The 16398-nt window shown below is 36.1% G+C and overlaps 1 protein-coding gene across 1 annotated transcript in view; it reads right to left on the bottom strand.

Moving 5' to 3' along the window:
- LRRC7 (leucine rich repeat containing 7) overlaps window positions 1-16398 on the bottom strand; it is a 506342-nt gene that overhangs the window by 42954 nt on the left and 446990 nt on the right. The window contains exon 24 of the mRNA XM_027114043.1: window positions 11212-11433. Coding sequence (XP_026969844.1) covers window positions 11212-11433 — 222 coding nt within the window. The remainder of the gene's footprint in view (window positions 1-11211; window positions 11434-16398) is intronic.

Genomic DNA, 16398 nt, shown 5'->3' with positions numbered 1-16398 from the left:
ATTTAAGGACTGTTAATTGCTGAAGCATCAAGAAAGGACCTTGTAACTAAAAATGTTTCACCTCTGAGGCCATTTCCAGGTTTGAACCCTGAGAGTATTAACATAGAGAAGGTCTGGTGAAGAGACATCCACATTCCGCATGGAGTTTTAATCAAGTAGGACATCTGAATCACCTCTGAATGTCTATTACGTTGTCTCTTAATTGACTATCTACAACAGTGGCTGGCACATAGTTAGCACTCAATTAACTTTTGGTTGAATAAATAAATCGGTAATATGCATGTGTGACAAAAGATACTCTCAATTATTCACTGTCAAAAGTATATGATGACACTTTCTTAAAACATGTGATGAGTTTTTCGAAGATATGCCAGTTATTCCAAGAAGTGCTCCAGTTATATTGTTAACTGCTTGAAAAACCGCTGTAACTTTGAAAATGAAAATGGTTGTAGAAATCATGATTCATGCCTTTATGCCACAAATATTTATTGATTTTCTACTAAGTGCTAGGCACCTTATCAGACAGACAAAAAATCCTTGCCCTCATGGAACTTACATTCTAATGGGGAAGACAGATAGTAAACATGTGAACAGGAAGTAATTTCAGATAGTGATATGAGCTGTGCAAAAAAATAAAGCAGGAAAGTAAGTACAGTTTGACGGAACAGGAGTGAGGAGCTATTTTAGTTGGAGTAGCTAAGAAAGGCCTCTCTGAGGATGTGACATTTGAGCAGAAATGTGAATGAGATAAAGGATCAAGCAACAGACAATAAGAAAAATGGGAAAACTATTCCAGGCAGGGAAAACAGCAATTTTAAATGCCCTGAAGACAGATGGATCTTTGTAAAGTCAAAGGACAACAAGACGGCATATGGACAGACATATAGATCAGTGAAATAGAACGGAGAATCAAGATATAAACCCTAACATTTGTGGTCATTTGATTTTCAACAAAAGGTCTAAGATAATTCAATGAGGAAAGAATAATTTTTTAAACAAATGGTATAGGGACAACTGGATATCTACATGAAAAATAATGATTTTTACCTGTACCTCATACCATACACAAAAATTAATGCAAAATAAATCAGGGACTGAAGTGCAAGAGCTAAAACTATAAACCTTTAGGAAGAAAATAGAAGTAAATCTCCGTCATCTTGAGTTAAGCAATGATTTCTTAGATATGAAACCAAATGTTATAAAGGAGATGACTGACTTTATCAAAATTAAAAACTTTGGTGCCTTAAAGAGACCATCAAGAAAGTGAAAAGACAACCCACAGAATGGGAGAAAATATTTTGTATCTGGAATATATGAACGACAGTTACAGTTCAAATAACCTAATTAAAAAATGGGCAAAGAATTTTGATAGACATTTACTCAAAGAAGATATATGAATGACTAATAAACACACGAAAAGCTACTCAACATCATTAGTTATTAGAGAAATGTAGATTAAAAACACAATGAGAGGGGCTTCCCTGGTGGTGCAGTGGTTGAGAGTCTGCCTGCCGATGCAGGGGACACGGGTTCGTGCCCCGGTCCGGGAAGATCCCACATGCCGCGGAGCGGCTGGGCCTGTGGGCCACGGCCGCTGAGCCTGCGCGTCCGGAGCCTGTGCTCCACAATGGGAGAGGCCACAACAGTGAGAGGCCCGCGTACCGCAAAAAAAAAAACACAAAAAATCCCAAAAAACCCCACAATGAGATACTATCAATACTTCACAAGATGGCTATAATAAAAAAGAAAGACAATAACAAATATTGGTGAGGATGTGGAGAAATTAGAACACTCACATTGCTGGTGGGAGTAAAATGTGGCAGACACTTTAGAAAAGAGTTTAGAAGCTCCTTAAAATTGATAAACATAATTACCATATAACCCAGCGAGTTCATTCCTAGGTAACTACCCAAGCACAATAAAAATGTACCTTCACACACAAATTTGTACATGAATGTTCAAAAAGTGGAAAGAACGCAAATGTCTATCACCTGATGAATGCATAAGCAATATATGGTATAGCCATATAAGGGAATATTATTTGGCAGTAAAAAGGAATGAATTACTGATATGTGCTACACTAAGCACATTATGCTAATTAAAATTAGCCAGTCACAAAAAACTTCATATGTCCTATGATCTCATTTATATGAAATGTCCAGAATAGACAAATGTATAGAGATACAATGTAGATGAATGATTGTCTAGGGCTGGGGGCAGAATAGAGGGCAGGGAGTATGGAAGATGACCGCTAATGGGTACAAGGTTTCTTTTTGGAATTATGAAAATGTTTAAAAATTAGATTATGGTGATGGTGGTACAACTGTATAAATATACTAAAAACCACTAAATTGTTCAATTTAAACAGGTGAACTTTACCGTGTCTAAACTATATCAATAAGGCTGTTAAAATCAGCAACAACAACATGATCAGCATGACGAGAGAGAAAATGGCTAAGGAGAGAGTAGAAGGAGAGGAGGCAGGGTCCAGGTCTGTAGGGACTTCACGCCATAGTGAGGATTTATAAGGGTTCAGAAGTTTTCAAGCCACTAGGGATTTTTAAGCAGAAGACTGACATGATCTGATTCATGTTTTAAAGAGATCACTCTGGCAGTGGAAAACAGACTGGAGAAAAGCAACCAGCAAAAGAGAAAACAATTAGGGAGCTACTGAAGTAGATAGGAGTGAGGTGATGGCTGATAAGGTGGTAGCAGTGCAGGTGATGAAAAGTGGTGAATTCAGAATATATTTTAATGGAATTGCTGTGACTTGTACGTGGGCTGTGAGAAAGGGAAGTCAAGGATCTTTGGCCATAGCAACAAGATAAATAGAAGAGCCATTAACTGAAATGGGAAATCTAGAAGAGAAGCAGGTTTGGTAGGGGCAGGGCTGGGAAACAAGAGTTTCTTTTGACTATGCTAAGTTTAAGAAATTCATTGGACATCCAGGTTGAGATATCAACAAGTGGGTAATTGAATATAAACATCTGGAGTACAGGGGAGAGGCCAGAGCTGGAGATATATAAATCTTGGACTCATCCATCCTGGAAGTGAATGAAATCATACAGGTGTGAGTATGGATACAAAAGAGAAGGGGGTCAAAGTTTGAGCACTGGATCACTCTATCATTTAAAGGTCAGGAACAGAAAAGGAGTCAATAAAGAAATCAGGAAAGAATGGCTAGTGTGGAAAGAGGGAAAGCGGTAGAATAGTGATAGCCAAGTGAAGAAAATTTAAAGAAAGAGTTCAGTCAAGCCACTTGCTGAGAGATCAAATGAGATGATGATGGAGATTTGATTATGGGACTTGACAGAAGTAGAGAGAATGCTTCATGGTACTGAAATTAAACTGGAAATTAAATTTGCTGCTACTTTCACTTTTAGTTCCTGGTCTTATAGGTTATTATATAACAGTGCTTGTACAATAAAGAGTGCTATGCAATGATAAGGTATTATAACTTTTGTTGTGATTTACACTATGTGTATTGCACAGCCATACAAAATCTACATAAAACTCTGCATTCCCAAAATTTCTAACAAGCCTGTGTCATAGACTAAAAAAGGTAATAATTATAAAAATATATAAATGTTAATATTAAAAATTTTTTTTTGATCCTTCTATTTTCATATCTTTTTCTGTTGTGTATCAGAGATGCAAGTCCAACTAAAAGTGCTAATTAAATCTTTTGAAGAAACATACTAATAGGTTGATGAATAAAATCCTTTGAGTAGCATTTTCTAGATCTTTCAGAAAAAAATAGCCAACTCTGTATGTAACTAGAAAGTAGAAACTCAAATGTTCTTTCGTCTGTAAATGCATTTTAAAGGTTATTCACTTCATTTCCTTCATTTTAAACTTGAGGAAACCAAGAAGACCGTACATATATTTAGTGGAACACTGAAAGAGGCCTTCTGATTCCTACTGTAGTGTTTACTGAATCCTACTATTTGACTAAACATAATTCATAAAGTCAATTTGTAGAATTTGTGGTGTTGAGTTAGACATTATTTGTGTCAAAGTATGAATTTATAGTTGCAGTATTACTTTGGTTACTGGAGAATAAAATTCTATGGGGAAAATATGCATAAATAGCAGTAATTTAAGTAGAGCAGGATGAGGTATGGGATGTCCCTGAAATCATTTGAGTAAATAATATACATTAAAACCACCTTAATATCTATTTTCTAACCATCTTTATTAAATTATTGCCTTTTAATTTTAAAATTCATGATTAAAAAACCCAAATATTTCCAAGTTTTTCTTCTTATATCAAACACTCAGGATAATGTATTTTTCTTCACTTGGTTCCCAGTGAACCTCACCTGGAACCTCACCTGGATGAGGTGAGGTTAGATGAAGCCTCACCTGGAACCCTTGTGAGCCCTTCAGGCAACTGATCAGAGCATCTAAAGAGATGTCTGAAAACATGTCTTAGCCAAAAGCTTCATGTACTCCACATATTATTAAGTATCAAAATGATTTCTTCCAGGGTACACTATAGCATCTCCTTCAAGGAGGGTTTCAGAGCTTTGTTTTTATTTCCCCTTGAATACGATGGGTGTGAGCTGCTTTGTATAACTCACGAGGCTTATTCTAATGTAATTCTAATGTAATGTTACAAGTTCTCTTTTAGGCACAAACTTTAGTTCAAATGTATACTCACAGGAACTGGCAGGAAACAGCTATGGAGCTCTGGCTCTCCTGATATGTTAGGTTCATTAGCGGGTATGTCCTCTTGTCTGGGGCAGACGTGGACTTGAGGGTGCACTTTTCTATTTTTATTCTTCCAGTGTGGGCTTACTCTTGACCTCTATGTTTGGCTATAGTGCAGCAGGCTGTAGCATTATGTGGTAGACTCATGAAATTGGATTCTAATTCTAGTTCGACTTCTCTGAATGTTAGATTTTTAGTCAGTGAAACAGGAACTGCTCTATCCACCACAGCATTATTGGTTAGATTAAATCAGTTAATATATGAAAGGATTTTGAGACATTTGAAGCATCATGCTGATGTTTTTCCTTCCTAATTCTGCTTTGGGGTCTATATGTTCCACATATACAGATATGCTTTGCCTTGGATTATACATTTGCAAAACAGAAAAACCAAGTTTATGTTAGTTTCTATAAAAACTATTCAACAAGTTATGGATGACTTGTGTATACTTCTAAATAGTGTTAATAACACTATGCTATTCAGCTGGCAAATTGCTGAGTTATAGAATATCTCGATATCAGTTCTCAGCCTTGGCTACACAATAGAATCACCTGGGGAGTTTCAAAAATTCCCATTACCCAGCTCACATCCAGGCTAATGAAATCAGTTTCTTTGGGGATGAGGCCAGGGCATGAGTATTTTTCAAAGTTCCTGAGCAGCCTCCATCGGGCATCATGGAATTTCCTCAAAAAACTAAAATAGAACTACCATATGATCCAGTAATTTGACTCCTGGATATATATCCAGAAAAAATGAAAACACTAATTTGAAAAGATATATGCACCCCAATGTTCATAGAAGCACTGTTTACAATATCCAAGACATGGAAATAACCCAAGTGCCCATAAATAGACAAATGGATAAAGAAGACATAGTATATATACACAATAGAATATTACTCAGCCATAAAAAAGGATGAAATTTTTCCATTTGCAACAACATGGATGAACTTGGAGGGTATTATGCTAAATGAAATAAGTCAGACAGAGAAAGACAAATACTGTATGATATCACTTATAAGTGGAATCTAAAAAATAGTACAAATGAATATATGCAACACAGAAACAGACTCATAGACATAGAAAACAACCTAGTGGTTACCAAAGGGAAAGGGTTGGGGGAGGGACAAATTAGGGATATGGGATTAACAGATACAAACCATTATGTATAAAATAAACAACAAGGATATATTGTATAGCACAGGGAATTATAGCCATTATCTTGTAGTAATTTATAATGGAATATAATCTGCAAAAATACTGAATCACTATGCTGTATACCTAAAATTAATATGATATTGTTAATCAACTATACTTCAATTAAAACAAAAGCTGAGCAGATTCTAATGTACAGCTGAGGTTGAGAATATCTGATATAAAGTATTATTTTATTGTGAAGGGGAGGATAAGCTGAACAGTCATTTGGACTGGGAAACAAAGGGAAGAGCTAAGAGAATGGATATGATGGCTAAGAGTTTTCATGTGGAATGGGAAGGAGTCAAATCTTACTTTCTGGCTTTCTTCAGCTCACTGTTTAGTACAACTCTATTATTCTCTATTATGCTCATCAATAATCAAAATGATTTATGCATTATAATACCTTTTCTAAGTAAAATTCCCTGATAATGAACTTCAAGTGACATGCACATGATTTTTTTGTAGATAATTTGTTAAAAAGAATATCCATTATTACACATCAGATTTCTAGTCTATGGAAATTAATACCTTGAATCTGGGTCGCACATTATGGTTTAAAAATCAGTTCCATATATTTTATGCCATTTAATCCTAGAGTAGAAAACAGATGATACTTAACGTCTATGAAAAATAGATATGTAAAAGTAAGTGTATTAAATTAGAATTCTTAGATATTTTGCCTTGTTTTATTGTGATGGGTAGTTTGAAAGTTGAGATGGTTTCATCATTCAGGTGGAACATCAAAGTTTACTAAGTACTTCTTTATGGCTAAAAAAGGCTAAGTGTGCTGGTTAGGTAAAATATGACATTCATTTAAATTCATTCAACTTCATTAGTGGTAGCATTTATTATGTATGTTCATTGCTATATGGAACTTATTTTAATCAGATTAGAAATTCATTAGTTCTTTAGGTCACATTAAGAGATACAGAGGTATACTTTTTCTAATAATAAAACTTTCCATTTGTTGAGTATTTTTGCTTTTCAAAGAATTGGAAGTGTTCATGTGAGTTCCAGTCAGCATACCATCTGTATAAGGCAGTTCTATAACTCTGAATTGTAGCTGAAACACGTTTAACTAATATTATTTGACAGAAAGGGACACTGAGGCCACAGCAAGCGTCTGGATCATGTGGTTAATTTAATGGTAAGACTGGTACACAGAACTTGGGTTCTGGGTTAGATAGACCTGGATTAAAATTCCAGCTTGACCAATTATACCTCTCACAAGTAGCTTGACCAATTATACCTCTTACAAGTTACTTATTTTCTCTGTGCCTTGGTTTCTTCATTTATAAAAAGGAAATAAGATTATTGTGAGGACTAAATGAAATAGCGTGTGTAAGCAGGACCAACTATGTAATTAGTGGGGCCTGATGCAAAATGAAAATGTGAGGCTCTTTGTTGAATGATTTTTAAGAATTACAAGCTGGTGACAGCAGAGCATTAAACCAAGTGTGGGGCACTTCCAAATGCAGAACTTTGTGCAGCTGCACAGTTCACACACCATGAAGCCAGGCCTGTGTGTAAGATACATGGTATTTATAGCATAAATACACTTTATATAGTATGAATAGCATAGTAGGCACTCAATGTATGGCAGCTGTTGTCTTGTTTTTTCCTATTTTCATTCAGACTTCTCCTCCCTGAATTAAAAAAATGTAGATTCGTTGTAATCAGTTGTTTTTCACCTGTAGCATTCCAATAAGTGATTACTTTTTTAAAGTAAAATCTCCAAGCTTTAGTAGAAATTATTGTGCTTTATCATGCTGCACACAGCATGTTTATTTGTACTATGTTTATTTTTTATTTACTTATTTTTTAACATCTTTATTGGAGTATAATTGCTTTACAATGTTGTGTTAGTTTCTGATGTATAACAAAGTGAATCAGCTATACGTATACACATGTCCCCATATCCCCTCCCTATTGCGCTCCCTCCCCCCCTCCCTATCCCACCCCTTTAGGTGGTCACAAAGCACTGAGCTGATCTCCCTGAGCTATGCGGCTGCTTCTCACTAGCTATCTGTTTTACATTTGGTAGTGTACATATATCAATGCTACTCTCTCACTTCATCCCAGCTTACCCTTCTGTACTATGTTTATGATGTCTCCTTGCACTTAAAAATTATGAATGACTTAGATTTTTTCCATATTGTACTTGACCAAATTTAACATTGTTTTTGTAGTAATCATTTAAGAAAACTCTGTTTTCTCTTAATGGCCCTTTTAATGCACCACTAGAAATGCCTTATGAAAATAGAGTAACTTGATTTATATGCCTGAAACCCATATTAGAATTTTCAGTTACCTCCTTGGTCTTTGCACTTCAATTGCTACTCTATAATTTTCATGTGAAATTATACAGTTCTTAAATGTTTTAAATATTTTCCTCCTTTTTTTTTCTTGTTAAATATGGAAAAAGTCTTGCTTTAAAGGGCACACACACATATTAGAGAGGTCTGAGTTTTCAAAAGAAAAATGAGTTAGGAAGGTAAAAAATACATAAAATATTTTTATTATGAGAGTGAATTACATAACCTCCTTCAGCCTCTTTCTGTTTGTTTGTTTGTTTTCTATCTATAGACTAGGGAGGTTGGACTGATATTCATTAAGTGCCCTCCAGTATTTGAATTCTTAAAATCTTGAATTTTATTTCTTCTGTTTCCTATTTCTTTACTCTCAGGGCCAGGCTTACTTTGTGTGCGTGTGTGTACATGTAGAATTGTATCATTGGACTCTCTCAAAAACTTTTTGAATGTTGTTGGTGGGTGGTAATGTTCTCATTTTATAAGGAGAAAAACAGAACCTCAGGAAAGAGTTAATGACTTGTCCAGATTCACACACTTCAATAAAAGTTAACATGGAACTCGAACTCCAAATTCTGAAACCTATTCCTAGTGTTCTCTTTCCTGAATGCTATAGAGCTAAACAAAGAAGTGGAGAGGTTTAGAAAAAGAAAAAGAGATGAAAGAAAACAGTGTAGTAGTTGTGGTGTGCTGGAGAATGTTTAAGAGCTGGCTGGGGGAAGGGGAGGGCCCTGGTTTGTAGTGTTTGCTCATTTCCCTGGTGTAATTATCCCCACAATTTCAACCTATTAGTGTGGTGCCCCTGAAGGTAGAGTTGGGAAGATATGCACACAGTAATGAGCCAGGATGAGTATGCTCCAGCATGCCACTGGTAGTGGATAAATATTACACTGAATCATGAAAAACGTTTTGAGAAACTGTCTCCAGATTTATAACTCAGGGGAGGGGGGAGCATAGTTTGGGGACTAGTACTATTGGTTTAAATGCTCCTTAGGCTTTCTCGTGGTCACTCCAAAGTTTTCATCTCAGCATTCCAAACCATTTCAGCCTGAAACCAAGGCAGAAAAAACCAGGAATTCAAAAGGAATTACACTTAAGTACTTTCCTTAATATAACCATTGAATGTTTAAGTTTTTATCTCTCAGTTTGAAAGACACCTGATGTTGTTAGAGTTACAAATCAAAACACTTACAATGACTATAAATACATTCTTTGAAAGAATCATGATATTTTAAGTTTGATAAGCATGTAAACTAAAACTTAATAATCCTCTCGTTAAGTCAAGCTATATAATTTATGGATTTTTTGAGAAATAATGTAAAAAAGGCCTTTAAATTTAGAGTGTTAAGAATAACTGTATGTTAATACTAACCCTACTATTCAAAGTAGGGGAAACAGAGGGCATTGATCTCAGTGGATTTTAAATGTGCTGATTCTGGGAGAAAAAAATTTTGTAATAACTTATCTTATTAATTATTCCTGTTAACAGGAATCATTAAATCAGAGAACTGGATTGAAGTTATGATATTTGTGGGGGAGAGGATATATGAACAATTTTTAACCTAAGCTGCCTGTGGTAAAGCATAATTTAAAACTTTATTAACTTTTTAGAATTAAAAACCTCACCTCATTACCTGATTAAAGACACCTGTCTGATTTATTTTACCTTAAATCCAACATTTGGCCTAGATCAAGGCAGGATAGGAAGAAGATTATCTTAAAAAACCCTATCTCAGGGCTTCCCTGGTGGCACAGTGGTTGGGAGTCCGCCTGCTGATGCAGGGGACAGGGGTTCATGCCCTGGTCCCGGAAGATCCCACATGCCGCGGAGCGGCTGGGCCCGTGAGCCATGGCCGCTGAGCCTGCGCGTCCGGAGCCTGTGCTCCGCAGCGGGAGAGGCCACAATGAGAGGCCCGCGTACCGCCAAAAAAAACCCCCAAAAAACCCTATCTCAGCTTCAAGAAGAGTATTAAGAAACTCAGGAGATGTCAGGAGCAGCTGGGATCCAAATAATAAATGACCCAACAGCATAAATGAAAAAACTGGAGAATGGAGATAATCTTGTCTGATGTGTTTAGGAAATAAGGACGGTGATACGTGAAGCTTTGAATAAGCAATAATAAAGTGAAACCGTTATAAACCATATTAAGGGGTTAGAGAAGTCAGTGGGAGCTTTGCCTAATTATCTAAAGAATGAAATAAGAGAAATTAATTTTAATTAAATTAATTAAATTAAATTAATTTCTCTTACTAATTAATAAGAGAAATTAATTTTCTGAGAGTATTAATATCTCGATGTCTTACTTTCTAACCTTAATATGACTCAACAGATGAGATCTTATTCAGTGTTCTGGCCTTAAGAAACGAAAGCAGAGTCTACAATGGAAAACCAGATCCTAATTTAAACAGGTCAGAGGAGCAGCAATTCTTTTTTTACTACATGGCACTTATCAATAGCTTTTGGAGCGTTTCATAAATGTTTCCTTCCTAACTGCTCTTTATCATTTTGTTCATAGCAAAGCTTTATCTCTGTATTACTCAAAAATCAGAAGATAAAACTTTTAAAAAATGTTCCCACAAATCGAGGGGAATATACAGTTCAGTTTTTACACTGTCGATTTCACCAAAGGCCTTGGTAAATATACCTAATCCATTGAAGCTCTTTGTAACATTCAAAAGCTGTGCTGCAGAGCTAAATTGGAGTTGGGAGTGGGCAGAAGGAGGTGCAGGATAAACCAGAAAAAACTATTCCAATTCATCAATTTTTCTTTATGTGAAATGGGCATTTTACCAACCATCAATTATTCTATGTTGTAGTTCTTAACCAATGAAAATAATGATAAAATCCCTACAAAGAGTGCTCTACTCCATTCAACATGGTGACAGCATTAATGTGTCGCAAACTACATTAATGAGGGAAGGCAAACCACGGATTTATGGGACTTTCCCCAAATATTTCCTGAAAATTTATCAATTATAAAAACTCTACTCACCTGCTCTGGATAGCCATCCATACTCCTTTGCCCTTTAGTTTGAATTAAGCACCGTCCAGGCTGAGGTCCCCGGGTGGCCTGTGAAGAGGGGATCTGAATAGGCAATGGTGACTGAAACTGCTGGATGGTCACTTTGTTTATGTTTCCCTCATATGGCTGCTGCTCCCGGCTACGATGTTGAAGGCTCTGGGACCCCATCAAGGTCTGGATGTGGCTGCCTGCCTGTGGAGAAGATAATCTGTCAGAAGATTTGTGGTGTTGAAAGGTTGTGATTAAATTAGAAAAAAGAAAGTACAGAATACTTCTCCAGTAAATAAAGTGCCATAATTTGGGCTTTCAGCCATGTCTAGGAAGGATAATGAAAAAACAGTAAGGGTCTGCCTGCTGTGGTTTGTGAAAATGCTAATATCGGAGCAAGGTCACGTTAAATACACTTGTCATCTGATGGCTTGCCAAAGCTTATTTTAGCCCCCATTTTAAGGAAACAAAGTTCAGTTTGGAAAATCTCAAGAAGAAAAAAAAGTCACAACTTAAAAAATAAAGTGGAGTTCTATCTGGCATTTCATTTAGAATAATAGCAGGGAGAGAGATGTAATATATGAAACATCAGGGAGAAAATTATAGAAGCTACTTTCTAATTCTGCAGCAAAAGAACTGAATTGCATATTTGCCTTTATGCCACACACATGTATAGGAAGCTTGTTCAGGTGAGTATAATCAATATTTATTAATTTTCTGCAATATTAAATCAAGAGTATGGTTTTTGCAATCTTTAAGTTCCATTAAAAATTAATCATGTGATAAATTCCTGCGAATATCTGTAGCCTGTAGAAGCACTAGATATGGAAAGGTCTTTAAAGTGAACTCTGCATGCAGATCATCTTCACATGAGCTTTCAGAGAGACTTAACAGTACCTCATTTAAAACAACAATGATCATTTATCAGCCCTTGAGGGTGGTTGCTAGAGGAGAAAGGGCATGCTTACTTTGGTCTCCCATCTTTAAATGACTGGTGCCTAATCCTGTTTCTCGTTCATTCCGATTTTCTTACCTTCATTCTAGCATGGGCTCCTTGAGTCATTCTACCTGATATCTTTTCTGTCAGGCAAGCAGTTCTGTTTGTGAGCTGATAACCTAGAACATGCCATTTGTTTATTTATTTAGCCATGCCTCGCAGCTTGTGGGGCTCTTAATTCCCCGACCAGGGATCAAACCTGTGCCCCCTGCAGTGGAAGGGCAGAGTCCTAACCACTGGACTGCCAGGGAAGTCCCCTAGAACGTGCCTTTTAAAATTAAGTATGGTTTAACATGGAGGTCTAACATGGGAAGTGAATGCTTATCTTTAATACTTTTAAACCTATGTTTTAATGCTGTGCTTGGTACTTCACCCAATGGATTACTTCCTGAATCCATTGTCTTTCTTTTGACCTTTTAAGGGTAGGTAATTTGGAATTTAAAAGTAAATTTCACCTTAGAATTCATTAGTTAGGAAAGTTTGTGAATTTTCCTGACTAATCAAGATTTTTAATTACTATGAAAAAGTCAGATTGGAGGTATAAAGGAAAAATTATTAAACAAGTATTCAAGGAAAAGATGAATTTTAATTATTTTAAAGTTCTTAAAGAAGAGCAACATAAGAGACATAGGAGATGACAGTGATCACGCAAAATCATTTAGAGAGGGAAGGCATGTTTTTTGATTCCAAACAAGAGGTAATTTCAGTGAAGAAAATATTCAAAATTATTATTTAGCAATATGCAAGGGAAAGAAAAAAATCATTTGATTATATTTTAGATATCCAACTGATTGTCTTATCATGTACAACTTTTTACATTCAAAAACAGTAAAGATATTTCAGTCATGAGAAACTGGAGGAAAAGATGCAAAAAAAAGTTTCAGGCTATAACAGCACAATAACAAAACAATTATCAATCTAATACTGTCTAATGCAACCAGGGATCAGTAAATTACGACAGCATAAACACAACTAAGATAACCTCATAAAGGGCAAATGTGTATTTCTCTAATGTATCTATTTCCTTCTCAGAAATCTAAATGAAAGATGTCACAACTTTCTCAGCCATTCTAGAAGACTGAACACCCTTCTGGTCGAGTTTTTCCTTGTTGCAAATTCAATTCTCTCCTACCTCCTTGGAATTTCATGTTCTCTTGTTTAGGCAAGGAAAGCCATGATAAACCCAGTATCACATTTGGGGCTGCTGTACTCTGAATGAAGTCACTGGCCTGATGAGTTATTTAGTTAGAGAAAATGATTTCCTGGAGCTAGAGGAACTGGGGGTGTAGGTGGACTAAGGCTGACTGGCCTGGCTACTGAACAAGCAATTGATTTTACATTTATATCTGCTTCTCACATCCACTGGTATAATACTCATGGGTCTTCAGTTAGTCCTTGAGCCAATGGGAAAGAGGAAGACTGGTTGTTTAATTGAAAGTGACAGACAAGCAAATAATTTTTATACCCAGAAAAACTTAGAGAGCTCCAGAACATAGCTTTAGTCCCACAATGCATAATCCATTAGAAAGTCAATAATGACTGCTTAATAATAATTTCATTGATTACAATATTCTGGTAATGGTCTATCTAAGGGTAAAAAAACATAGATATTATAGAACTATAATACCCTTTAGACTTATTTTTATGGTTTATTTTTTCCTTCTGATGGGACAGTTTAAACTTTAATTATGCTTTGATTTGAAACTCTTTGAGGGCAAGCACCACATCTTACTTACCATCTTTAATAACCAGCACAGTAACTGGCACTTAAGAAGCAATGGCTACTATTCAAATACTAGGTGCTAGATAATGTACTAAAACTTACCTTATACATATTGCCTCCTTTAATCCTTACAATAGCATTAAGGGATAATTATTATTAGTTATTATTACTTAATTTTACTGAGGAGGAAACTAAGGCTTGGAGAGGTTAAGTAACTTTCCCCAGTAATTTGCACAACTGGTAAACTGGCCTGACTGGGATTTGAACCAAGGCTGTCTGGCAATCAGAGTTCATGCTCTTAAACATAAAATTACATTGCAACCACCATTCCCCAGAATTGTCTCTCTTCCTACAATAGTTGAACTATGAAATGAAAAGAAACCACAGAAAGGAACAGAAGGATCTGATTGTTAAGGAAGGATATATTAAATTTCTTTAGCAGCTCTTCAATTTGCCAAAGGGCCATTCCTACTTATTGAATTAGGTCTATTATCTATTTTAGATCCTACGTATTTGACTTAGAACTTTATACTTGAGCAATTAGGAGGATACTCTGTGTATTTAGTAATCTTTCCATGATTATGAAATAATGACACTCATGTTCACAGGTGGCTTGGCAAAGCATAAAGTGGGCATGGAAGGAACATTCTGTAAAATGATTCTGTTCACATCAGTAGCAGTTTTTTCACTCTTTATTGGGGCTACCGGGTGCAATAAATGAGGATGGGGAATGACAGCTATAGAAAGCAAAGAATTAACACTAAATTCTTTGTGAAGGTAAGCAAATATGAATGACACAAGACATCTAAAGGGACAATTACGGTGTGGAGGGACTGTAAAGAGTAAGTTATTTTGACTGGCACAGAGGCTTAAGAAAGGTAATAAGGATGCTCATGATGAAGTACAAAGGACTGATGAAAATGTAGGAAATATCGAGACTGGATTCGTTCAGATAGAGGGTTAGCTATGAGGACACTGACTCATACTGAAGGAGAATTTGAACATGAAGGTTTCTAAAAAGGCTGAGGTACACATTTTGAATGATAAAAAGAAATAGAGATTTGACATTTGTTTTGAACTTTCAATGGGAGGTTGGATAAAATAACATGTATTTGAGAATAGTGATGGAATATGATGTTTTCAAGTTGACCCAAAACCATACTGTCAAAGTTTATGGGGAAAACTTCAATATCCATAGGACCCAAGGAAATATTTATGTCAAAGCCACAGAAAAGAAATGTGATTTGATACCAAATGGCACTGTTCATACGCAATTCATCTCACAGCTCATCAGGCTTATTATGTGGAAATTTGAAGTGTTTGGGAGGTTTTGTATGGTATAAAATAAATGACATTTTCACTACAACAAAGTTTTGGTTCACACTATTTTCTTAGAAAAGAGTGTTAGACTGAGAAGTTTATTACTCAATTTGGTTGTCACTTTTACTATCCATCTTTGCTCTTGGACCACTTGTGGTGCTCCCAAAAATCAAACACAGCCTCAAAGGATGACAGTTTATGCCACTGAGAATATTCAAATGGGTACAACTCATTCTCTAAAATTAAGTTCAAAAGAGTTCTAAAGATGTTTGGGGTCAGCGTCAACAATACAGAATTACATACAGAGGATAATTAAGTAACTGATTTCAAGGAAACATCAGCACTCATTTAAATGAGTCAGTTTCAGTAATTTTGTAAAACAACAACAAAACAGTCCTATCACTTTCTATATGCACCATGTACTCTGCAGTGTTTCTCCTCCCTTTGTTTTTTTTAACATGCACTTTTGGTTTTAGAAATTGAGACAGTAGGATTTCTGCTTCTGGTATGTGGAGTAGGTATACTGTTCCCTATTCCCTCCATTAAGAACAATGAAAAACTCTGGACATTGTACATAAACAAATATAGGAAAACTCTGGGAAGTAGACTGAAGAAGCCAAGGACCAAGTAACAAGATGGTGGTAAATTTCTCAGGTTTTATTTTTGTGTCATATATCCCAGACTAGGAGTTGAAAAAGTGGGCATCCCCTAAAATGCCAGCCAGTGCAGACAACAAAAACCCCAACAAAAGCCTACTCTCTCTAGCCAAAGAACCAGGAAAAAAGGGCATCCAAGCAAGACAGAACACTTTCAGATTGCTCTACTACAGCCAAACAACATGGAAAGAACTGTGGTCCCATCTCAACAATGCCAGCAAAGGCCAAGTGGGAAGCTGATACTTCTACCCTTATAGGGATTTAACAAGGCACAACACTCCTGCTGGGGTGGTGTCAGAGAAGGCCAAGTAAGGTGTCACTGCATTCATCCCCACTGGCCAGCAGTAAACCACTCCTCACCCAGTGGTGTTAATGGAGACCACATAAGGAGCATGAACTTACACTCTGACCCAGGAGTAATGAGGCACTCCTCTACCTTCCCATTAGGGTGGTTAGAGGAGGTCTTAGTAGAG

This window comes from Aethalodelphis obliquidens, unplaced genomic scaffold (genome assembly GCF_003676395.1).
Source record: "Aethalodelphis obliquidens isolate GAN/ISIS:26980383/991018 unplaced genomic scaffold, ASM367639v1 scaffold13, whole genome shotgun sequence".
Taxonomy (NCBI): Eukaryota; Metazoa; Chordata; class Mammalia; order Artiodactyla; family Delphinidae; genus Aethalodelphis; species Aethalodelphis obliquidens.
The sequence above is the reverse complement of the archived record's forward strand: the minus strand, read 5'-3'. Positions and strand labels throughout refer to the sequence as shown.